The sequence below is a fragment of the Eucyclogobius newberryi genome, unplaced genomic scaffold (assembly GCF_026437365.1).
Source record: "Eucyclogobius newberryi isolate DKJ021-1_F unplaced genomic scaffold, fEucNew1.0.hap1 SCAF_15, whole genome shotgun sequence".
NCBI lineage: Eukaryota > Metazoa > Chordata > Actinopteri > Gobiiformes > Gobiidae > Eucyclogobius > Eucyclogobius newberryi.
In genome coordinates this window covers 17,108,638-17,133,246 of record NW_027315779.1, presented here as the reverse complement: position 1 = coordinate 17,133,246, position 24,609 = coordinate 17,108,638, and the positions used below count along the sequence as shown (strand labels likewise).

The following is a 24,609-nucleotide window of genomic DNA, read 5'->3' as shown; positions in this document are numbered from 1 at the left end:
GACTCTCAAAATATTTAAAAACAGTTAAAAATGTCCAAAGACTTAAAAATGAGGCTATTGAAATGGCTCAATAGAATGGTCCATAGAATGTAGTTAAGCCATAATCAAAGAAACAAATGAAGCTTTAGCGTCCGGTGTCCAAGTCCCTCATGTACTCTTGAAGTGCCTGGAGCCTGGCATCAATCTCTGACAGCTCTGCTCCAGTATCAAGAGAGCTCTCTGTTGGACAAAACATCATCACTGCCCAAATAAGTTAACATTTGTGGTCATTATTAAAGTGGGTTACCTTTGTCTCTTAATCTTTGTGTTGGTGTGCTACATAATGGCTTCCTGGTCAAAAGGCCTCTAGACTGCAAAACAGAAATACAATGTTTGTCACAATGCTTTTCCCCCTCGACTTCTGGGATTGTAAATAGTTGAGAATCTATTTTTTTTTTTTTTTACAGATTATGAACTTTGTTCCCCCAGTCACAAACTAACCCAGAAGTGCTTCAGTGACTCCAGATTTCTATTAAAAAAAATGTAACAAACGTATGTAAAAAAACTTGATATACTGTGGACCCCTGGACCAGTTTCGGAAAAATACATTAGACCACTCACGGAAGTTTTAAAATATATATATATATTATATATTTAACAACTCTGCAACGAGCAGGCCCCTATCCAGGGTGTGTCCTGCCTGAGGCCCAAAGTCACTGGGATATGCTCCAGTCACCCGCGAACCGGAACAAGGGGTAGAAAATGAATGAATGTAAATAAATCTATTAAATATATATTTTTTTAAAAACATGGTCTTGTCTGATATTGAGGCAGTATTTGAATGCATCAGGACTGTGACTGTACATGTCTTGGTTCAGGTTCAAGTCTAGGACAAAATATGAATGGACCATAAAAATGACACTTCATACCCCGTTTGGGAAATTGCACTTGGCGTTTTGGTCTCTTTAAAGGTCCTTTTTAATTGTTTTAATTATTTACAATATAAATAATAGAGCAGGAGTGTCAAACGTGCGGACCACATCTGGACAATCCCCCAGACCTTTTAATCTGACATTTCTAATTTATATTAATTGCCAATCGATATAGCAGTTTCAATCGCTAGAACTACAAGTCCCAAAATCCTTTGCTGCACTGCTGTGTGTGCCGCTGATGCAAGAGCTGAGGGCTGATATATAAAGTAATTTGTTTAGAATATTTTGCATTAATTATTTTTGGCTCGAGCCATGGAGTGGAATTCATTCCACGGAATGCTCGAGTCTTCGTTCTAGCCTGGTTTCTTCATATTATTCATGGTCATTCTGCCACAACTCGGGCATTTTTGACCCCTTGAACATTGATGAGTCACACATGGTGGACATAGACGCGATTGGCTCTGCCCGAAATCAAATAAAATAGAGCTTGCAAGAACGTATTTCACTCACTTATGCGTTTTTATGGTCTGATTAGAAATAATTAATACACATGTAACAAATTTACTCTATAGCGCCCCCTACCCACTGTGTGAAAAACTCAACATTTGATTTGTTTGAAACTCATGGGTTTTATTCTCTTCAAGATGCCATGAAAAAAGTGCATTACAGATTGTATATTTTTCACTATTGACCAGCAGGGGCGCAATTCACTCTTATTTTAATGGGACATTTCCTCTCGTGCCGTGGTATTAGCATTAGCGGCGGGTCTCTGTTGCTAGGTGATGGAGATACGGGGAGGAGGGGAATAAAGTATAAAGTCTTTAGGCTTTGTTCTACTTTATTCTTTCGGACTTTATTCTTTCTGCCACAACTCTGGCATTTTTTACCCAAAGGTAACGGTAAATTACTGAGCGTCATTTGGTTTGCCACAAAACACAACAGAAAACATGGATGGGCTGGAAGGCATTTGTTGCACTTGTACATTCAGTATATTCAGTATAATCCATTCTTTAACTCACCATACTTGGTCCATTGTACATCTGATTTCTTCCTCTGTAGAACAATAAAGACGTTAGGCATTTGAAATGGACAAATAATCATGCATTCTGAGATACCTTGAAAAAGTTTTTGTCACTTCGTCCATGTCAACCAATGAATTTTCAGAGGAGTTTCGGCTCAGTCTCAGTTCTACAGACAAGCTTCTCCCTCGGCTGCCCGTCCGTACCATCGGAGGATGTGGCTCTCTGGAGCGAGAACGGCCCCTCTCCTGGAACAATGGCGCTGCGAGCATGTCCCGCCGCACTTTTCTTTGTCTGACAAGATTAAGAGACACTTAAAATACTGAAAACAGACTGAATATTATATAATCTTGGTAAATAATAGTCCTACTTCTTGGTATCTGCTTCTTTTTGCCTGCGTTGTTTGTCCTGGATATAAGCAGTTGGGTCAAAGCGAGAACTTCTTGAACCTGTAAATGATAAGACATTACAAATAAGAAGCAAAAAAATATAATTTCTAGACCAATATTTAATTTGTTAAAATTATTGCTTTGGCATTAAAAGTAAACACTTTACTTTAAACAATTACTCAAAAATACTGTTGTTCAAGTGGGTCCATCTTTGTGTACGTGTTCAGAATTAGTTTGTATTTCTAGTATTAGTCTTTAGTCATTAGTCTTAGAGTTTCACAACTTTATAATGTATTATTATTTATTATTTCTTTAGCTGATCACGTTGTTGCCTTGTAAACTGTCACATTCATTCCTACTTCATTTGTGTTTGATCATTATGTCATTATTCTTTACACATCATAGTTTCCATTTCATAGCTATTCACGTACCGGTAGTTGTATTTATTTCATATTTATAGAAACCATTATGCTGAAACATCATCCTGTCACTGTCCTCAATAATGTCATCCTTCACATCAGATATCAACAGCATCCATAGAGCGTTCAGTTTCGTTTGTCCTGGCCAGATGACCCGGGCAGATTCAGGATTTACTAATTCAGTCCTAAGTGCTACAGTGAGTGTAGTCACCTCTTGTGTACAAATGTAAAATACAGAAATAAGTTCAGCTCAGTCAGATAAGTCTGTTGCATGGGGGACCTGTGATCAAAACCTACTCTTGCAGCTTTTTTTGTTCTATTCTGCCATAATATGAAACATTCAAGGCAAAAGTGAATTAATTAGGAGCTCTATAGAAATCAAATGCATTATGTTACGAAACAATAACATCTTCATGTAGACGAGCAGAAAACGGAAAAGTTGCATAGATCACTCCTTCAATGAGAAATGACAAACCGGTCTCCGTACCTGTGGGAGATGGAGAGTGTCTTGGTATGCGGCCTCGAGGTCCTGTCGAGTCTGATCTTCGGCCTCGCTCCTCGGACCTCTGAACCCGCTCCTCCAGACGCTCTCTGGACCCCGACCACGCCCGGACCATCCCGTGTCCGGACCTCCTTTCTCGGGACAACGATCGATACACTTCACCTTCAAGTCGAGAGGCGAGATGACTGGAAACAGGAGTCACTCTTCTACAGTAACAGAGTAAGTACCGGTGAGTAAGAAAGGGATCGACTTCAACTGGTTAATAGAAGTACTACGAGTAAGAGAGAAAGAAAGGATTATTATACACGCTTAGATTGTCTAACCCTCTCCGCAGCAGCACCAGTTCATTGGTGAGACTCTTGACACGAGCTCTGAGGGCACACTCGGACGCACGCAGCTCCTCAAACTAAACAACAATGTCACAACAAAAAGACAAGATAAAAACATGACAACTGCTTTAGAGATTTTTTTTCAATTATTTCTATTGTACATCAAGACTTGAATAAACTTTCAACCAAATAAAAAGGTTAAAATGTGGTAACCGGAGGCTTTGAGATCAAAATACTTAAGCATGAAGTGTGCGTTACTGAAAATGAGAAAAGGTTCAAAGGTGAATCAGATGCACCACTGTGCTCCTACCCAACAGACTAGACACTAAAACCCCAAATTGCAGACAAAGTTGAGGCTGGTCAGATCAAGAATAACTACACAGCCTGTCCAAATACTATATATACGGACACTTGGATTCAACTAAGCAAATACAGTAGGTACGAGGAGCCTCCTATTGGATAACAGCTGAGGATGATCTTTCAGCTGTAACGCAGTATTTAAACCCAACTGATGCAGTGAGCGGCTTCTCATTTCTGAAACAACCATGTGGAAAGACAAACCCTGTGGTCATTGAAAAGATTGGCATTGAAACAGAAAACTCCCAACTAAACAAGAGGAGCCAGAGAGCAGACAGACAGAAGTTTGATTTATAACAGACGTTTTCAATTTATTTTGATGAGGAGCGACACAGCTCCTTTCCCCTTTTCCTTCCTCCTTTCAGAGCATTTACTCTATTATAAATAAAGTGGCCCGACACTGTTCTCGATGCTTGTAGCCTTATCTTGTCTTTGTCTGTGAGTGGACCTGAGCCCATAGTGCGTGAATGTAAAGTTGTAACAAAACTCTCCGCATGTAACGAGAAATGACCAATCAAGGCGCTTATGTGGATCCAAGTCAACAGTGAGGAGTGAGTGAGGGAGCTTCCAGGACCCACCTCAAAGTCCAGCTCTAAACTCGAGTCTGTCTGTGTGCCCTTTTACCACCCACCAAATATAGACCTTTATAGCATTTAAGCATTTATTTGATTAAAATAAATCCTCAAGAGCAATTAAATGTTTAATTTGGATAAAGAAAGCACAGCTGATCATAAACGTTTCATGCATAACATTAATAACAAGTAACTTTTATTTGGACAGAGATCATTTAACATGTGTGATTAAAGGGTCTCTTTGTTGGGGTACCTGTTCCAGTAAAAGTCTTTGCTCTTGACTCTTTTTACTTGCAGAGCGCTGATTCTTGGCTCTTTCTTTCACAAGTTGCTCTTCAAGAGATCGGACCACATCTCTAACTCGCCACTCTTCTCTCCCAGGAGTCACAGCACTTCTTCCAATCTGAAGTCTCTCCAAAACGTTAGCCATTGCAGCCTTCTCTTCCTTTACCAGCAGCAACCTTCAAAAAAAACAATATATCAATATCTGCTAATTGATAAACGGCATGTTCAATCTTGCAATGGTATAAATGCATACTCTTCTCGTAGCCGCTGTATTTCCATTTTGTCTGATTTGCTGATTCCCTGAGAGTTGACCGCACCAAGTTCGGCCCGTAGAGCCCTGATCTCTTTTTGTAGCGCAGCAGGGTCGGGTTTTCCAACGTAGGGCAGGGGCAATGGGTAATGGATCCTTGAGTAAACAACGCAAGCATTAAACAAATTACTGGACATTGCTCGTTTAGTTTTTGATGTCTATATATTTTGATGTCTTACTCTGCCCTCTCTACAAAAGCCTATGGGCAAGAAAATCTCGAATTGCATGAAAATAAACATGACAAACCGGTCAAACTCGACGGTGTAAATGAGGATGAGATATCTCTTGGCAGTGAGAGCAGAGGACTGTTGATTGGCACGAGGGCGACTGACTGTTCCTGCCTTTCTGTTACGCAGCAGCTCGAGGTCAGCGTAGGTCAGCAGGTCCAGAGTGACTGTATCACTCGACTGTGAAAAGAACAGAAAATATCATAATTTCTCAAAGCTATGCAAGTTATGTATACACTTTGTGTTGCGAACACAATATCAAATACAATGTCATTGCAATAGCTGCCAGTTTCTCCTCTGCTTTGGCTTTGTTTTAATCGACTGTAAAAAAATAACAGCTCACGATAGCAGCACATTTTTTTCCTCCAGTTAAAATATTCTGCTTCACTGAACAGAATGTCAGTTTACATTTATATTGTATGCACTCTAAATGAATGAGTTTCTGGATTTGGAAGTGCAGCCGCCCCCAGGGTCGTGAGTTCGATTCGTGACGCCGACAATTTAATGCACGTCCTCCTTTCTCTCTCTCATCCTCCATTTCACTCTGTACTTTCCTGTCAATAAAGCCTATGGGCCACAAAAAAATCTAAAAATTAAAAAAAGGAATCTCAACAATATTCATACAATATTTTAACAATGCAACAAGAATGTGCCAAAATATGCCTGTAAATGTCTTGAGGCTCCAGTTTGACACAAACATGAATGGACCATTAAATAAACCACAAATGGGCAGAAATATTATTGTACTTTGTTATAAGATTAGTCTCTTTTTGCTGTCATGTTGAATGTTTTACTTATAGGAGATGTGCTCAATATTCTGATTTTGCATATCAACACAGCCAACCATTGCAATAGTATCTTGTTGTTGTCTACTACATCCATTATTATTATTATTAAAGTAGCCAAATTTGCATTACCCTTTTAACAGCGGATTCCAACATGCTACAGAATATAGGAAACTGCTTGAAGTTGCCAGTTTTTCGGGTGAGGTCCTCGATATCTGGAAACAAATTCACATTTAGATCGTGTATGACCAGAGTACATGTATTTGACTTACACGCTGGATCAAATTCCCCCCTCCATTGATCTGCTGTTGAAGAGTCAGAAATTTCAACAATCAACAAGCCATTGTCCACTTCCATCTTGACAGCAAACTCCACCCCTCGAAACACCACGTCCTTCATCAGCTCTGCTCCTTCCTCCATCACTCAGAGTCTGTGTGGAAGAAGACAAAATAAAAGGATACACTTTAACCCAAAAGGCACAATAGAGTTAGAGCTTAACACATTTGGGAAAATATCTACTTGAAAATTTGGAAAAGATTTGCAATTTCGGTTAGATTTATGATTTTATACAATTCTTTTACAAATCCACATTTTAAACATGTCCAGGAAAATTGACAAAAAGACTGATCAAGGCCAATGAACTGACAAACTTGGGTAATAATCACTTGTGCTTACAAAATTGCAGCCTTTGCAATTTGCTGATTGCGTCATTTAAAATCGTAATGTCAATTAGATGATGATTAATCTTAGATGATGATTAAGACTCTCCTTGAAAGCAATTCAGACAAAGGCAGCACAATATATTGCAACTGAATAGAAACCACAATTTGACTCGGCGTAATTACCAAATTGCAAATAATTCATTTATTTAGATATCAGAACATCCTCTGCAAAGGACAAAACATAGTCTTTTTATAGAAACATATATTGGTTGTAGTTTAGAGTTTCTTGCTCAATTGTACAAAAGAAAAAACAACCAATTCATTTATCCACATTGATTTAAAAGGAGTGCAAAAAACAGTGTAATCACAGCAGGAACAAAAGTCTTCCTGAAGTGTCAAATGATCAGTCTTTGACAGAATGTGCTGCTGTTGATCACCTCCAGAGCTTGCAGAGGGTGGAAGGAGGAGGCCATGATGGATCCCAGGTATGAGTCTTCTTCTGTCAGCTGCTGGAAGCTTAGAGCCCACCACTGATCCTGCTTTTTTATTAAGTTTGTCCAACCTCTTCCTATTTGCAGAGCATCCTCCTTCTCCTCAGCAAGCAACTGTCAAGACCACAGCCTCCTCAGAAAATAGACTGCTTCTCTCCTTGCTGTACATAGCATCCATGTAGAGCTCTGAAACAAGTTCTGAAATTCATGTGATTCTTCTATTCGCTTTTCAGTTCAGTTTGCACCTCTAAACAATTTTGGCAGAATGTAACGCCAAACCAGTCTGTTCCATGTACAGCTAATTTCATATTAAGACTGTTCCATTCGGTGTGTCTTGACAAAAACACGCCGAAAGGGGCAGAAGCGAGTCTCTTGAGCAATTTATCCCAAAGAGTCATCGTCATTTTAAGGAAAAGTTCAGCTCCGTGTGTGTGATCAAATGTCGAGGACTCAACGCGACTCTCTACATTCATGTTTTTGAGGTAAGCAATGAACCGTGTCCGTTTCACGCACGCGTTCCACTTTCTCCATGGAGACGAGTCTTTCTCCGTTTACGGCGTTACAACTCACGGCGAGAGAAATCGTACGTTCTTCTTCCCCCATTTAAACGCGTACAATAACGACGGAATGTAACTAATTCCAGCAACGGAAATACGTGATTTAGAGCGGGGGATTTTAATCTCTGGGTCAACTAAAGGCAGTTCACATCTGTGCCCTGGCAAACGCAGCATTAGTGGCCCTCGTTAGCATCCGCGGTTTGCAGCAGCATCCTTCAGTGACGAGAGGGTTTGCTTTACGGTCACTGTAGAGAGCAGTCACTAGGCAACAAACTATGAGTGAGGATGAACCGTGTTGGTGGGAGAAAAGAAGAGTTTTACCTTCGGGCGCTGTTGTGATTGTGGAAGATGTTAGCTCCTGTTGGAAACCATGTCTCCCGCGCGTGGTTAGACGGAGCGGACAGCGCGGGTCTCGGTCATCTGTGCGGGATAAAGTGCGCGTGATTGACGGGCATCAGGGGGGCAGAGAGTGCGGTCTGTCTGTCTGCGGGGGTCTGTCGTGTCGGCTGGAGCGGCGGTCCAACAACCGGGAACCTTAAACTCTTCTTCGTCTCCGCCGGTCGACATTAGACGTGCGCGCGCGCGCGCCGTGTTTCCGGGGTTACACTGCCACCTAGAGGCAGTGAGCACACGCGACACCCACACACGTGAGCTCACTTTACAAACTCTAGATGTGAGATAAATGTCAAAATGAATAAAGGTGCATTCATCAAACCCCTGCAAAATTACACTTTTCTGAATGATAACTGTATTTACCCCACTGATCTATCAAAATATCTTGACCCTCTAGTCTGAGGCCCTCGCTTAAATGTTTTAATATGCAGCTCTGTATTTTAAAAGATTGGGCACCCTTGACCTAATTACATGGCCTAATTACAGTCATATTTTGTGTATTTATATTACAGTAAAAGTGTTTTGTTTTACCTGCATCACGAGCTTAAAGGTGCACTATTTAATGTATATGATGGGATTGCACCAGCTTTTCTCTGTAAAAATGCCACAGATTTGCCTGGAATATTTCACTGTATGGCATTAAACTTGCCTTTCTTGCATTTAATCAATTACATTTGTGTTATTGCCATGAAAAAACATGCTTGAAAAACATGCATTCCTGCTGTGAGCGGGGTCGCCTCTCCTCAGATGAGGTCACCTGCTTGTTGGAGATGAAGATAGTTAATATTAAAGCTATATTGTGGAACATTCCAGGCAAGAAAGTGACAGCATTGGGCACAATACATTTTGTAGCCTTAGTTTTTGTTATTAATAAGTACCTTCACTACTCTGGAAAACCACCCCCCTTAAATGTATAGTTCATTTACAAGCCGCACAGTCAAGTTTGTCATTGCTTGAGCTTCTTCGGCTCAGTTAGTTTAGGTTGTTTCCATAGAGACAGTGGGTAGTTGAGTAACTGAGTCTGAAGTCTGATGACCCTGTTGTCTTCACACACAAGACGCTGAGCAGTGTCTGTGGCTCACTTCTGTGTTATTCCTGCTTTCAGAACTGCACATGAAAATCAAGTCGCCAGACATCATCCGCTCTCTCCATGACCCCCAAAACGCCCCAGCCGTGGCAGCAAGTGGTCGGACATGAAGGTCTGGACACTGTTTTCCAATATTTCTGTGTTGTTACGTAGCTAACGCTGACCTTTTTTTCCAGGGAGTTTTCAAGTTGGGGAACATGGCACACTGTTGAAAAAGTTTTGTGAGGGTGAACAGCAATGCTACCTGGAGCTGATGGAGGATACTTTGAGGCCATTCGTTCCGGTGTACTACGGTGTTGTGCAAAAGGATGACCAGGATTACAACATGATGGAAAACCTACTGAACCATTTTAGTTCCCCCTACATTATGGACTGTAAGCTCGGCAGCAGGTACATTGCTTCTTCTAACTCATTGATTATATGCCAGCTCATCAGATTTCTCCACACGCTATCGGTCTTCAAGCTTTACATGTAAAACTTTGTATCAATTTAGAACTTATCTTGAGAATGAGCTGCAGCTGGCCCGTGAGCGCCCCCAGCCTCGACAGGACATGTTTGAGAAGATGGTAGCCGTGGATCCAAGGGCCCCAACAGCTGAGGAGCAGGCGCAAAAGGCTGTTTTAAAAAGCAGATACATGCAGTGGAGGGAAACCCTGAGCTCCACTACTACACTTGGTTTTCGTATCGAAGGATTTAAGGTACTTCTAAAACTATTGCCAAGGTTTCATTAGAAAATAGCTATTTGACGGGGTTTGTCAGTAATATGTTCAGGTTCAACATATATAGATATTTTTGGATGATATTTGTTTGGACATAAAACCCCTGCGATGGAAACAATAGATACAAATATACCTTTGGAATAGACGAATGTAAAGAGTACAGTGGGACAAATATGTGCAGAAGTATATTCCAGACATTGATATTTGTTTAATAAAAAACGTTTTATCTTGCTTTCTTTTTTCTTTGTGTGTCATGTTTTCTAGTCATTATATATTTTATAAAAAAATATATAATTATAACACAGCATTTGAGAAAGAAAGCCAGGCTTAGTTCACGAGTACAGTTCAATGTATTCTCTTTTCTTGCAGAAACCAAATGAAGATTGTCAAACAAACTTCAAAAAGACCAAAAGCAAAGAACAAGTGACAAAAGCTCTGAGTGACTTTGTGGAATCTAAAACACAAATTGTGGTGAGTCCTAAAAGAGACGTATTTTTTCAAGTACTTAATTATAGCAAGTGTTTCAACTGCAATTTTGATCTAAAACTTCGCTTAGTAATAGAAACTGGTCAATTGTCCCGTGGATAGCACCTGTGAGAATTCCGCAGCGCTTAGAGAACAAATCTGGCTATTGACATTTGCTGCATGTCCATCTCATCCTCATTTCATGCTGTACAGTCCATTTACTTCCTGTTCAAAACTGCATATCTCTTCCTAGTGAAGTTTTTTTTAAGTAAATATTTTTTAATGGCTATGTAATATTTTAGAACCCAACATGTATCACTAAATCTTAAGTTTTCAAATAATCACAACTAAGTACAGGAATGTGGGCAGGGATAGGGGGTAGGTGAAAACAGAACAGATTTCCAGAGCTCTTGAGCCTCAGTTTCAGGAGGACAGTACAAAATACTCAAACAAGCATGAATCAATCAATCAATCAAAATACAACTTTGAGTACACTTATGATAATATTATGATGAAAGTGGATTCAGCATATTATGTCCCCTTTGTAAGAAAATTATGTGGTAAAAATGTAACGGAGATATTCTTCCTATAGTGGAGTTACTTAAGGCAGTTAAGACAACTGAGACAAGTCTTGGAGACATCAGACTTCTTCAAGACACATGAGGTTAGTAATGTCACAGACAGAATATATATATATATATATATATATATAATATATTAAAGGCGGTATGGACGATTTTTCGGCGATTTGAGAACGCAGGCGGCAGGCACTCCCCCGTGCGGACTGATACAACACACACGTGCGTTTGTTTATTAGCGCAACGGAGCGCATCACATCTCTCGTCTCCCGTAGATTTCTGTCCACTTCTGAGTCAGCTCGAACTGTCCTTCTCCGTCTTCATTTTGCCCCGTACACTGAGGGAACTATATTATGATAGATCCATGCGCTTAGGCACGCAGAAACGTGGGGACGAGCCTGACGCAGCTGCAGGTGAGCGATAGGTGCTTTTTATGATTGATACGTGGCAGGACAAATGATTTATCCACGCCACGAGGAAATATGATAAAAAATTTGCTGAAAAAAATCGTCCATACCACCTTTAAATATATATATATATATATATATATATATATATATATATATATATATATATATATATATATATTAAATATTTATATGTATGTTATATATTTATATATTTACATATTTATATATATATATTTATTAATTATTATATTTTATCGTGAAAGGAGCTGACTGTTTTAATTTATTTATGTTTTTGTCTTTTTGCTTTATGGGTAATCACTGTTTTTATATCTATTTCTAAGACAAGACTGACTTACCCTCTCTGTAGGTTGTCGGCAGCTCCTTGCTGTTTGTACACGAATGCTCTGGAAAAACAGGAGTTTGGATGATTGACTTTGCAAAGACTGTGGCCCTCCCAGCACACTTCAGCGTGGACCACAGATCTCCGTGGGTAGAGGGAAATCGAGAAGATGGATATCTGTGGGGTCTGGACAACCTCATTGACGTCTTGACCAATATGATCCACAGTTAGAAGGCAATTGGGACTTGAAGTAAATTGGTAACAGGACCATTCCAACATATCAAATGTATCATAAATACATCACAATCACTTTCTCATTTTATGCATACATTGCTGTTTTAACATAAATGCTTAGATCTTCTTTAGACAATTCAAAGCACAAGCTATACTTTATTAAATTAAATGGTGCTATTTGAAAATCAGAATGAATAGTTTCTTAATACTGGTTCTAATTTACAATGATCTGGCAAAGGAACAATAAACATGAACAAAATTGTTTTGTATTCTACTTGTAATAGAATTGGTCCAAGAGTGTTTGTCATTAGGAAAAAACATATGGCTAAATGTATTTTAAAGGACACGCGCGTCACTCATAAACAAGACTGTGATCTTAAAATAGGCGTTAGTGCCATAGAGGAGATCAGAGACACTTAAAAGAGATGTGTTGTCTGTCTTCCACACCTGTCCCGGCCCGGAGCAGTGGGCACCAGGGACCCTTGACCTCAACAATGGCATTAGTCAAGATTAAAGGCATGTGCAGACAGAGAAAATCATGATATACTCCCCAAATCCTCCCACACAGTCAACATGATAAACAAAAAAGCTTTTTAGAGGCTTTTAGCTTTTAGTTTGATCTACTGGGGAACAAGAAATACAAATTTAACTTCCACATCTCTTAATATAATGATATTTATAATAAAAACATAATACAACTGACTTTGTTCAATACACATTTATTTATTTATCTTTATCAAATCTAGTTACATTAACATTGCATATAGATTTTTTTTTTTTGTATTGTGGCTTTAATTAAAACTCAATTGGAGATTACGGTAGCAAAAAAAGGGCTTTTTAAATAGCCTTGATGAAGGTGTGCTCAGGACAAGAGGGGGTGGGCACATGGTGATGATGTCACCACAGCATCTCATTTTGGACCAAAAAACTCAAGATGCTCCTATAACTGGTCATTGTTCAGCACATCCAGTACGGCAGCACACCACGGCACCAGGTATGTCCTAATATTGCCATTATATTACCATTATTTCATACTTAAATAGTTCAGTTTTATTCTATTTTAGCTGCATTGCATATTCAACAAGTTTATTTGTTTATTTTTCTCCTGGGTTAATCAAAATTGTCAACTTTGTTTCAGCCTCCTCAGATCTGCTCCTCTGGATCCTCATGTGTTTCCCTGCAGCAGATGAAGCCCATCCACTGACTGTGTAAGTGGCTGGAGGTGGTGCATGCTGTGTCTGTGCTCATGGCTCAGAGGAAAGCTCGGGGCTGCTGCGGCTGCCTCCGGGCTCCTATGAATGAAGATAATGCACGGTTCTGCCTCCTGGCTGCTCTAATCCTGCTCTACTTGTTGTGTGGAGCTGCCATCTTCTCAGCGCTGGAACACCCCTTTGAGCTGCGAGCGCAGAGACGGTGGAAACAACAAGTGGATAACTTCACCCAGAGACACAGAGTGAACCTGGGGGCACTGCACACTCTTCTACGGCAATATGAAGAGGCCAATGGTGCGGGCATCCGAGTGGACACCCTCAGACCGCGCTGGGACTTCTCTGGAGCTCTCTACTTTGTGGGAACTGTGGTCTCCACTATTGGTAAGTTTGCTGCTATGTTTAAAAAGCTTCAACCAGAGTTTATTTTAATGGTATAACATTAAACTCTTTATCCAAGCAACCAAAATGTCTAATGATAATTTAAACATAAACATATTCCTTCCTAGAGGGGGGAAAGAAATTTGTGCTGAAGTCAAAATGTAGTCTTTAAACTTGTGTAATACACATATTATACACACGTATGATATGTGTATGTATTAATGTATTAATGTATTGAAATGCATACATTTGTATTTATTTAGTTTTTCTATTTTAGCTTGAAACGTACTATAGAGTCAGTTACATATTCATATAAAATAACAATCTACTTTTCAGGCTTTGGCATGACAACCCCAACAACCATTGCAGGCAAAATCTTCCTGATCTTCTATGGTCTGATTGGCTGTGCTGCTACCATTTTGTTCTTCAACCTGTTCCTGGAGCGGATCATCACCATGCTGGCCTACATCATGCGCTGGTGCCACGAGCGGCGACTGAGGTGTGCTGGGGTGGAGGCGAGTCGTGAGGAGCATTCTGAAGAGGAGGACAGCCTAGAGGGCTGGAAGCCTTCTGTGTATTATGTGATGCTGATCCTAGGAATGGCTTCAGTTGTGATTGCGTGCAGCGCTTCTACTCTGTACAGTTCTATGGAGAACTGGAGTTACATAGACTCGCTCTACTTCTGCTTTGTGGCATTCAGCACCATTGGCTTTGGTGATCTGGTGAGCAGTCAGAGGCAGCAGTACGAGTCTCAAGCTGCGTACAGGTTAGGGAACTGTCTGTTTATCCTCATGGGAGTGTGCTGCATCTATTCACTTTTTAATGTTATATCCATCATTATTAAGCAAACTCTGAACTGGATCCTGAGTAAACTGGTGTGCTCCGGTTCTCTGCAGGCCTGCTCTCGCTGTACCAAAGGCTGCTGGCGGAGCTGCTGCCCCTGCCTTTATAAAAAGTCTCGCCATCGCACTCGCCTGCCCCGACATCTAAATCAAAAACGCTTTAAATGCAACTCGGTGCACCCTTCCTCCTCTCACCGCATGGCTGGGAGACGCCACTACAGAAACGGGTCTGTGGAGACAGTCTTTGAGAGTGAAACTGATGGAGCAGGAGATGGTGCTGTGCAATTGGGCAGGCGTTTGTCTGGAGAAATGATTTCCGTCAATGAGTTTACGGTGTCCAATAAAGTGTCTCTGGCTCTGCTTCAGAAGCAGCTGAGTGAGACGGCTCACCAGGGCCCAAGACCAAGCTACGCGCACCAGAACGGGTTCTCCGGGGGAGTAGGAGCTCTCGGCATCATGAACAACCGCCTGCAGGAGACCAGTGTAGATAGGTAGCAGGTATTGCTACCTATCTACACCTATCTATTTTGGGATCAAATGCTTTCATAAACAGGACAGTGTAGTTTGGAATGGGGGAGAAGAGCAGGAAGCACATACAGCAAATTGGCAGGTCTGGAATTGAACTCATGACATTGAGGGCTGCAGCACAGAGCCTGGTATATGTACTGCTGCTTTAACCACTCATCCATGTCTTTTCAGTCCACTAAGTATTTATTTTGAACAATTTCTTTGGAAACTATGCATCTTAAGTAGAATTCGCATTTAAGCATGTATTTCATGTGCAGAGGAAAACAGCACTGGGACAGAGAAGAGATGTCTGATGTCATGAAGTGATTGGCTCATACAAAGCCAATCACATTAAAACGTCTTGAAGGAGCATTTGAAGAGAGCCACTGATTTAAGTGCATCCTTGACTATATATTTGTATGTCTGAGACAGCCTGGGTTAGGAAGAGCACTAGTACATTATACCATTTGTTATTAGATCACTAGGTCAGAGGTGGAAAATTTAAACTTAAGTATGTCAAATAGAACGCCCCCAAAAAACAGCGCAAAACAGTACATTTTCATGTTTTTTTTGTTTCATCGTTTGTCATTAAAATTCCTTGTAATCAGCACAGGGTTTTAAGTGGCACACATCTAATCAAACTGGACCTTTGGAGGATATCCTTATGTCCATAAGAGCAATACAGACAGATGTAGGATCACTCTCCTGGTCTCAAAAGCAGCCTTCAGCTCCTCTTATCTGGATGGAGGAGAACCTTTTCTATGCAAGCAAATCCCTCGTAATCCTTTTGATGAGAAACATCAGTATGAAGCTAAATATCAGCTATCAGCTTAGTATAAAGGAAATACAAAGTAAAGATCAACATTCATCTACTTGTTTGTTGTGGCAGTATAAGAAGGAACAAATCAAAGTTAAAACTTTATTCAGAATAAAGCAATCATGAACACTTTTAAGATCTCTATACACAGAGAAGTAGTAACAGTAACACATCAGCACAGAACAATAGTGGTGTTGATGCCGTTTATATCACATATAATATAATAAGGCAACACAGGAAAGACTGTATCAATTTCAATTCAAAAAATAAATCTCACATTGTACGGACTAATGAAGTAAATAGAAAAAATAAATAAATTCAGTTTTATGTCTATTTAATCTTATAGCTATATATCTCATTTAATTTCTACAAATGTATCCACAACATGCAGCCGATATTATTATAATGTGCAACCCTAAATCCTAAACCTAATGGCTTAACTCTTAACCTGGGTTCATAATAGTACATTTCTATTTCCCATTGGCAACAACACTTTCATTTACAAACTAGAGCATTAGTACATTTAATTTTGAATACCAAATAAATTGTTGATGTCTTTTTGCTTCCTATGCTACTCCTCTGTTACCTGAAATAAGTACTTCACAGTATGTTATTTTGAGTTTTTCAGGCCATTGACGTCTGAGGCAGGGTGTGTCTCTGAGAGTATTACAAAATGTGGTACAAATATAAATTGTATTTGAGCGTTTTCTTATCTGTTCTTGTATTTGTCCTGACAAGGTACTGCTTGTCAACATAGTGTAAACAAACATCTCTTTTTGCACATATGAAGGTTTTATATTCACAACAATTATAGTCTCTTTCTGGTTTCTACAAAATGTTTTATGAACCTCCCAATTCCTGGAAACAACAAAAATAAAACATTGGTATAGGTAGACGCACTGCTTTCATTACATTTATTTTCAAAACATGCACTTACATTTGGTTCAGTTGGCTTGTGTATTTCTCTTTGTTGATAGTATGCAGAAATTATGCAGTTTCTCCTACAAACCAAAATAATGATATGTAACACGTAGAATAAATGTATAAATGTGATTATTGTCGGGAGCGTCTCTTACTTGCTCTGTATGCCGCCCCCTGGTGGTAAACCGGGGATGACACTGGACGCCAAGACCGTGAGAACAGATAATAGATCAGGCTCCTCACCTCTGGCACACAGCTCCTCGTAAATCTCTGTCAAAAGCAAAATTGAATGTAACATTCTTGAAACTACAGCTCAGGCATATTTAAAAATCGCAGTCCACACAAGGGGACATTCTTTGCTTGTCTTATAGCTTTAGGAATTTTACGACAGTATATGTTTTAAGTAAGTCACCTGTGAAAAAGAGGTTTCAATCTCTTTTACCTGGGTAAATAAAGCTTAATATTTTTAATTAATTAATTACAACTATCCAAGCAATTATAGTATTTTTTATGGATTATGAATATTAGATTTATATATTGAGAATTACTGTTCAAGCAATACTTAATGACCTAACAAAGTTTAACTCAAATGTTCTGTTTTTACTAAAGCTGTGTGAAAATAGGAAACAAAAAGTGCTTTCACAGGATCATGCACCTGCCACTTTAGACTCCAGCAGGTCCTCCAGCTCAGCCTCCTGGTTCAATGCTTCGGCCGACAGTTGGGGGGCGCCAGGGAAACACAGCACAATGATGCTGATGTTGTCTAAACTTCCCTGTGAAGACAATCGTGCAATCAGAAAAAACACCTTTGTCAGGAGGAAAAGGGCTGTGGTAGAAAATATATAAGCTCTTGAGACTGGTACATTAGCTTTAGAGCGACGCAGTTAAGCAGAAACATTTAAATGAAGGAATATTTTGATGTCTTGGGGTCATTGTGTATCCATGTTGAAGTCAACATTACATAACTCACTGACATGATGGACATGACGGCCAAACAGGCTGAATACAGCTGTGGACCACTTGACCTATGGCGAGGCGATTGTGTGTACTGTGCTTTGACTCTGAGATGTCCTGACATGAGAACATAAACATCATTTACATAAGGAGGACCACGGTGACCTGAAGTTGTGCTTGCTGTGGTTTGTTCTGCTCGACAAAGCTTGTGCTCTCATTAGTATCACATGAGACTGGCGCAAGGACACAGAGTCTGACACATTTACTGCAGAAGTAGAAGAAAAGAATCCCTGCGTGGTCTGAGAATGATCAGCTATCACACTCTCAGCTCTATTTTAGGCGGCCTGTCGTGTTGTAGAATATCCACATAAAAGAGTGTTAAAAGGTGTTATTTATGTCTGCGGCACAAGATAAAGCACATAATGAATTCAATTTGTTAATACTTTGACTGGGTGCAAATATAATGGTTGGATGTTTATTTGGTTTTCATACTCGTATAGCTGTAGTTTAACACACATTTTTGACCCCAATCACCACTACTGATCTAGTCATGCATCCATTACCCTTCAAATATTGGAGATAAATATTTTAAAGTTTTTTTTTCTTTTGTTGGGTGTATTCCACTTCCTTAAATGAGACTTTTCACACCATCAGTTATTGGATTATGCAATGATCCACAGAGCGTATCCAATGATGTAACTCACTAATCAGCTGCTGGAGTTGATTTGAGTGGACTGACCTTATAGAGGCAGAGGTCAATGACTTGAGAGCAGACGTCCCTCAGGTCGGTGCAGACTTGGAGCCTGTTGTGGATGAAGGCACAAAGCTCGTCGTTGGTGATGGTGTCCCACACTCCGTCACAGGCCAGCACCAGGAACTCATCGGCCGGGGAGCGCTCCACCACACAAACCTCCGGTTCAGGGGACACCATCTGCTCACTCGGAGTCCTGTTCTCAGCCCCTTTGTAGCTGAAGTCCCCCAGTGCACGGGACACAGCCAAGGAGCCGTTGATCCTTTGGAGGTACACGGACCCCCCAGCGCTCTCGATGCGCTCCTTCTCCAGAGGGCTGTATGGTTTGTGGTCAGTGGTCGAGAAGCACACCTGGCCCGACCTGCAGAGCATGGCCCTGGAGTCGCCACAGTTGGAGAAGTAGATGTAATAAGGAGAAATGAGAGCAGCCACTACAGTTGTGCCCCCTCTCTCCCACCCCTCTCTGCGGGCCGCTGTCTGAAGATGCTTGTCGGTTTGAAGAAAACCTTCAATAATGGAGTCTTTCACTTTTTCAGGGTCGTCCTCTGGTCCCATTCCACCTGTGGCCACACGGACATTTTAGAGAAAGCTTTTACAAAGAGTTACAAGTTCACAGAGTGATATAGATTACTGCATCCCCTCGGGTACATACATCAATGCGCACGTACACATACATCAATGCGCACATAATGAGTCACTTACATAACGCTTGATACCAGTCTTTGTTATATTCTCTACATATTCTCATTACATAACGCACCTGTGGTCAGTAGGTTTCCTAAAAGGTGCTGGGAGCAGTATTGTGCCACTGTGTTGCCTGCGTGGCCATCAAACACAGCAAAGAAACTCCAGTCGACCAACTCTCCCCCCAGTTGGGGCACACAGTTGTGGAAGTCCTCCATGTTGGCCCTCCAGCCCTGCATGCTCCCCAGGGCATAGGTGAGCCCCCAGTGGGTGCAGCCCTCCTCTGTCAGTTTGTCTAGAACGGGTCTGTCCAGGTATGGACTCGGAATCACCTCCTCCCTCTCTCCTTCTGCTGGATGCTCCCCCTCAGCTGCTCCCCCTCTGCCGCCTTTGAAGAAGGAGCTGACCCTCTTCTCCGTCTCCTTCACCAGCTGACGCACAAACGCAGGCATCTCCACACTGCCCTTCCTGGCTGTCCTCATGATGGAAGCAAAAGCAGGTTGTGCCGGTTGCTTGTGTGAGCGAGGCCTAAGTGCGTAGCCGTGCTCCAGGCTCAGAGCATGGCTGTGTAAGCAGATGCTGCTGCTCTGTGTTGACGGCTCATCCCCCTCTCCTCTGTGCTCTCTGGAGGCTTCAGCAGCGCACAGTCCAGCTTATCCTCTTCCCTTTTTGCTTGTCTCACTGATTCTGCGATTTCACCTTCTCCCTCGCTTTTTCATAGCTCACTCCTTTCCCCAACTCTCTGTTTTTGTCTTGTTATTTTCCCTGCCTGTTTTGTGATTGGTTGGCTATTTATGTGCACCAATCCTGGCCTGGTTTATCCTTGTCTGAGCTCACCCGCCTCAACATCCTCCTATCTGCAGTTGGCCCGTCCCACCCTGTTAATCTGACCCTTTGAATGGTTGGATTATGGACTGCTCTAGATTACAGCACCGATGGCTATTTACCAACAACCAAGGACCATCAGCAAATGCGAACAGAAAAGATTGCTTGTTTCACATATTACTTTTTTTTTTAATTAAAAAGCACATACTTTTAATATGAGTCATCTTCTGGAAGAACATCCAGAAATATAACACCCACATAACACTTCAATTGGGCTAAATAGTAGTCAAATACTTAATGTTTCCGATCAAAATGTTAGGGTTAGGGCAGATAGGCCTTTGTAATATAGGATTCTGTATGAAAAAATAATTTATACTTTCAACAATGGGCCTACAGATTGCATTTGTTATTGTATCTTTACTTTTACATACCTTGTTTAGCATCTACTCGGGTCTTGCCAGTAACGTAGAGTTGTTCTATTAATAAACTGCTTAAATCCATTCTGTCGACCATCACTTCTCTTACGTTCTCCAGGGCTCAACCGCTGCCGTCGTTCTACTGGGGTCAACTGAAAAGGTCACAGAAATGCTTGTTTTAATCAAATTTAAATCCTTTAAAAAAGAAAGAAAACATCACAACAACATGACTCAATATAGACAGTATGAACAAGATGTGGTGGGAAAATGTTCCATATACCGAAGTGAATAATTCGAAAGTTTGCATTTGATATTGTTTGGATGAGCCTCCACACCTTTAATAAGACTTGGAGCATTAATATTAGGTTGGTCATCAAAAAAGTACTACTTTTTGTTGTTTGGTTCAATTTAGCGGGAAGCTGGAGAGCCAACAAAAAATTGGTCTGAGGGTGTTTTTGGCCCCCAGGCCGTATTTTGGACATGTCTGTTGTATGTGTCTGCCAATAGCGATTTATAACAAGGAAGAGTGAATTTATGAGAATGTGCATTGTTTACAACAGACTGAATGGTCTAAACGATGGAGACACAATTATATATGAGATTAATTATTAATTATTAATTGTTAATTATTAATTATTATTAATTATTATTATTAATTATATGAGATAATGTCAAATACAGAATCAAAGGAGTTTAATACAAACATTATTATGTCCTAGGAAACATTATTATATGCTGCAGATTTAATTTAATAATAACTATTTGGAAATATTTTTTATTGGGCCTATACACATACTATATTTATTTAACAAATCAAGTACATTTTGAGAAGCCTATTTATCAATTTACACCACCAGAGGGAGTAAAGAACAGAGATGCTCAGTCTCATTTCCCATAAACATGAAGCCATGTACATGGTATCTAACTGAACTGCCTCACCACTGGTTTGTTCTAAGGCACAAGGTAACATAAAGGGGCAGTGAAATTAACTTGTTTTTTGACTTGGTTACATTGTGGAGCTGTAGCTCTAGAACAGTGTTGATGAATGAGTGAAACAAAAACATTTAATGTATGTGAAATGGCTGCTATGAGAAGTGGCCCACATGTGTCACACTGTGGCTGCAGCTCGACTGGTCACTGACGGACGACCCATGAGAGACTGAGAGCTGAGGGCCATGTACATGGTTTAGTCTCAGGTTCCTCTTTGAGTGTGTGTGTGAATCCAAACAGGGGGTATCCAATACGGGATAAAATTAGGCCAGCCAGGCCTTATATTGCTGACAGGCTAGGAAAGCCAAAAAAAGCCTGCACTGGAAGCCAGCAGAGAGGAGAGAAGACCAGGCAGGAACACAACAGCAGAAATGGCCAATAAATGTAAGAAAACCTAGATAAATGTTTGAATAAATGTGAATGAATGTCTGGAGCGTGAGCAGAGAGGATGATTTATTTGGACACAGGTGTGAATACAGACGGTCCTGTCAAGTTCAGCATGTTCTTTATTTGGCCACAGAGTAATAAAACAACAAAGCTAAACAAGATTTAAGCGCTGATTGACTATTGTCCTTAGTTATTTTCAGAATTTGTTTGAGTACCATGAATGGTTTATTGACTAGATTTAATGAACTGCCCTGTTACTTGCACTTTTCACAGTGGGATTACATGTTACAGTTGTGCATTAGGACTTATCCACTTGTATCTAATTTGGCTTCAACACCTGTGTTAAACAGTGAGTCCACAGCAATTACTCTAAATGTATTTAATACGCTGACTAAGCATGAACATAATTATACATTTTCATCCAGCCTTTTGTCAGTAGTGTCAAGCAAACTAAATTCATTGTTTATTGCGTTCATGCAATCAGTTTTAAATACTGTTTTTATGGCACTTGTAGTATCCTGACTTTTTTGATACAATAGAGTAAAGGTATCGTTTAACGATATCCAATTGTTTTTCTGTGGTAGTGAACCACGTGGTTAATGTCCTGTTTTTGTGCTTCTTGGCAGTGGTGGACCTGGTCTATTGGAAAAAGGTCCGGAAGACGGGTATCGTGTTTACCGGCCTGGTGGTGGCCCTGGCCAGTATGTTCCAGCTGAGCGCCATCACTGTCCTGTCCCACGTGTGTCTGGGCATCCTGTGTGTCACCTTTACCTTACGCCTCTACTACAAACTACTGGAGATGCTGCGCTGGAACCCCGGGCTGCACCCTTTCCAGTGAGTCCATCCCACACACACTGAGCCAAGTGTTTAGTGTTGGTGCTGAAATACCTGTTGTCCTGCAGGTCGCTCCTGGACTATGACAGCACCCTGACAGATAAGGAGACTGTGGCGCTGGTGGAGGAGGTGGTGCTGTTGATTGCCTTTGCAATGACTGAAATCAAACGATTGCTCTTCATCGAGAGTGTAGTAGACTCCATCAAGGTCTGAATTGTGTCCTGTCAAAACACACTAGTCAGTGATGTGTTTTCATATATTTAGTTTATCTATAAATATCTACAGTTATTACATCCAACTAACAACATTTACAGGGCTTAATATTTGGGCAACTGGTCAAATTATGTGTTGATTTTACACTTCACTTTGCCCCTAAAACATAAATCAAGTGAAATAATATAAACTGATATACAGGAAGGATACACTTCCAATGGGCTGAGTGTAGAACACATTTAAACCGAACAACCACAGTCCAGCCCTGGGACTCAGTAGTTGAGTGGGAATAGAATACAAATGAATGAAAGTTTCAGTACAGATCATTTAACAGGGCTAAGACTCCTCATTATGTTTACAGTTCACACTGCTCCTGTACCTGTTGACTTATGTTGGTGTGATGACCACTGGACTAACTCTAGTTATCACAGGTAAGCTGTGAATCTGTGAAATAAAGGCAATAGCTTTCAAACACTAATATGTGAAATAATATTATAGTTACAGACATAATAATGATTTGTTTCTGTTTTTACAGCTGTAATTACGATGTTCTCTTTTCCTATATTGTATAAAAAGCAACAGGTAAGAATACAATAACGTATATACGTATATTAACCATGACTTATTATATTGTGCCAACAAAATAAAAGCATTTATATTCTGTCAATGATAGTTATAATAATGTCTGGAAATTCAAAGGTGCGGATAAGAAGAATCACAAGAGCAGTAAAAGCGTTTCTAAAGAAAATCAAGAACCTGTAAGTCTCTGGGCAGTGTGAGGAATGCTTCCAAGTGTATTGTTATGTAATACTGTGTTTCCATGTTTGTTTAGCTTCTCCAGCCTGTATGAGTCAGTGAGATCAGTGAGAGCCTCATCCTCAGAACAGACCTCCAAACCTGCCATTGCTCCTGCCGCTGCACCTGCCACAAAACAGAAAGCCAAGTCCAAGTAACTTATAATAAAAAAAAAGAAAAAAGAAAAAGCAGGTGACACTGTTTAAAGTGAAAGGTCCTCCTGTTTGGGGCCGCTGGAGGGCAGCTCATTTCCATGTGTTCACCTCCTCCATGTTTGTTTAAAGGAGCAGGATTTAATTGATCCTGACAGCAGAAACAAAGCTGCCTTTCACCACAGAAGAGAGGAGGAATTTATTCACCGCATTAATCTTTTCTGGCACGTTTTGCCGAACTTGTTCAAAACACCCCGAGGACATCACCATTTGTTTAGTGAAGTTTTGTCAAACAGAACGGGAGAAAATGCACATTTTCTGAAAGCGTTGCTGCCATTGGCCATAGTTAAAAGTCATGAAAGCACATTCAAATAATGAGTGTCATAAACAAGTACAAATCACTTGTTTTGTTCATGACATTTGTGCTAAGCTCCTGCAGACCTCATCAGCTGTAGTGAGCCATTAGGATGTTTTTGTCTTTTTCTATCAATGCCTTCAAACTTTAAACTGCAGCTGCAAACTACAATGTCTTAAAGAGCAATCATTTTAATGTTATTTTGTGTTATTTATGTCTCCAACGCAATGCACAGTAAAGTAGGCTTAAGATACTTACTTCCATTTGAACTTTGAAGAGCATCAGGCCACTACTGTGTTGCGAAGCTTTGTCTCATTTGTTGTGCTAAAATGTTCATTGTAATATACTTTTCACTGCTAAAAGAACAATTTGAAAGCCATAACTACACAAAAATAGTGCTGATGTTTTTCAATGATTACTTAATCTTTGGGGTATTTATTGTTTTATACTGTGATAATTTACTGTAATGCTCCCCAATTAAAACATCCTAAAATATGTCCACAGCCTAAAGGGTTTATTTGAACGAATTGAAAGTG

At 40.4% G+C, this 24,609-nt stretch overlaps 5 protein-coding genes across 6 annotated transcripts; 3 read left to right on the top strand and 2 right to left on the bottom strand.

The window, feature by feature from the left end:
* Positions 1–16: 16 nt before the first annotated feature.
* On the bottom strand, positions 17–8,306 carry ccdc61 (coiled-coil domain containing 61). Of its 2 annotated transcripts, none has more exons than XM_072446421.1 (13): positions 8,137–8,306; positions 6,378–6,535; positions 6,238–6,320; positions 5,340–5,500; positions 5,037–5,189; positions 4,752–4,959; positions 3,546–3,646; positions 3,226–3,446; positions 2,301–2,379; positions 2,027–2,224; positions 1,931–1,964; positions 287–350; positions 17–219 (listed from the first exon to the last, which is right to left on the bottom strand). In XM_072446421.1, exons 2-13 carry the CDS (start codon positions 6,523–6,525, stop codon positions 125–127), a joined length of 1,545 nt encoding a protein of 514 aa, XP_072302522.1. In that variant the 5' UTR covers positions 6,526–6,535; positions 8,137–8,306; the 3' UTR covers positions 17–124. The 2 variants fall into 2 exon arrangements, with proteins under 2 accessions (XP_072302522.1, XP_072302523.1); XM_072446422.1 differs by having other exon boundaries at positions 3,564–3,646; positions 8,137–8,304.
* itpkca (inositol-trisphosphate 3-kinase Ca) lies at positions 7,599–12,303 on the top strand. Its single transcript, XM_072446423.1, has 7 exons — positions 7,599–7,740; positions 9,314–9,407; positions 9,472–9,685; positions 9,789–9,993; positions 10,384–10,485; positions 11,072–11,143; positions 11,835–12,303. Exons 2-7 carry the CDS (start codon positions 9,359–9,361, stop codon positions 12,036–12,038), a joined length of 846 nt encoding a protein of 281 aa, XP_072302524.1. The 5' UTR covers positions 7,599–7,740; positions 9,314–9,358; the 3' UTR covers positions 12,039–12,303.
* An 872-nt stretch (positions 12,304–13,175) lies between these two features.
* On the top strand, positions 13,176–14,967 carry kcnk12l (potassium channel, subfamily K, member 12 like). Its single transcript, XM_072446420.1, has 2 exons — positions 13,176–13,633; positions 13,967–14,967. Exons 1-2 carry the CDS (start codon positions 13,288–13,290, stop codon positions 14,965–14,967), a joined length of 1,347 nt encoding a protein of 448 aa, XP_072302521.1. The 5' UTR covers positions 13,176–13,287.
* Positions 14,968–15,884: 917 nt separating this feature from the next.
* ppm1nb (protein phosphatase, Mg2+/Mn2+ dependent, 1Nb (putative)) lies at positions 15,885–19,957 on the bottom strand. The gene is made up of 6 exons (XM_072446419.1): positions 19,183–19,957; positions 18,411–18,982; positions 17,373–17,490; positions 16,873–16,987; positions 16,734–16,797; positions 15,885–16,654 (listed from the first exon to the last, which is right to left on the bottom strand). Exons 1-6 carry the CDS (start codon positions 19,586–19,588, stop codon positions 16,637–16,639), a joined length of 1,293 nt encoding a protein of 430 aa, XP_072302520.1. The 5' UTR covers positions 19,589–19,957; the 3' UTR covers positions 15,885–16,636.
* Positions 19,958–21,493: 1,536 nt separating this feature from the next.
* Positions 21,494–24,579, top strand: rtn2b (reticulon 2b). The gene is made up of 7 exons (XM_072446418.1): positions 21,494–21,721; positions 22,351–22,558; positions 22,627–22,765; positions 23,133–23,202; positions 23,307–23,353; positions 23,471–23,529; positions 23,604–24,579. The coding sequence occupies exons 1-7, from the start codon at positions 21,709–21,711 to the stop codon at positions 23,722–23,724; spliced, it is 657 nt and encodes a 218-aa protein (XP_072302519.1). The 5' UTR covers positions 21,494–21,708; the 3' UTR covers positions 23,725–24,579.
* Positions 24,580–24,609: the final 30 nt, after the last annotated feature.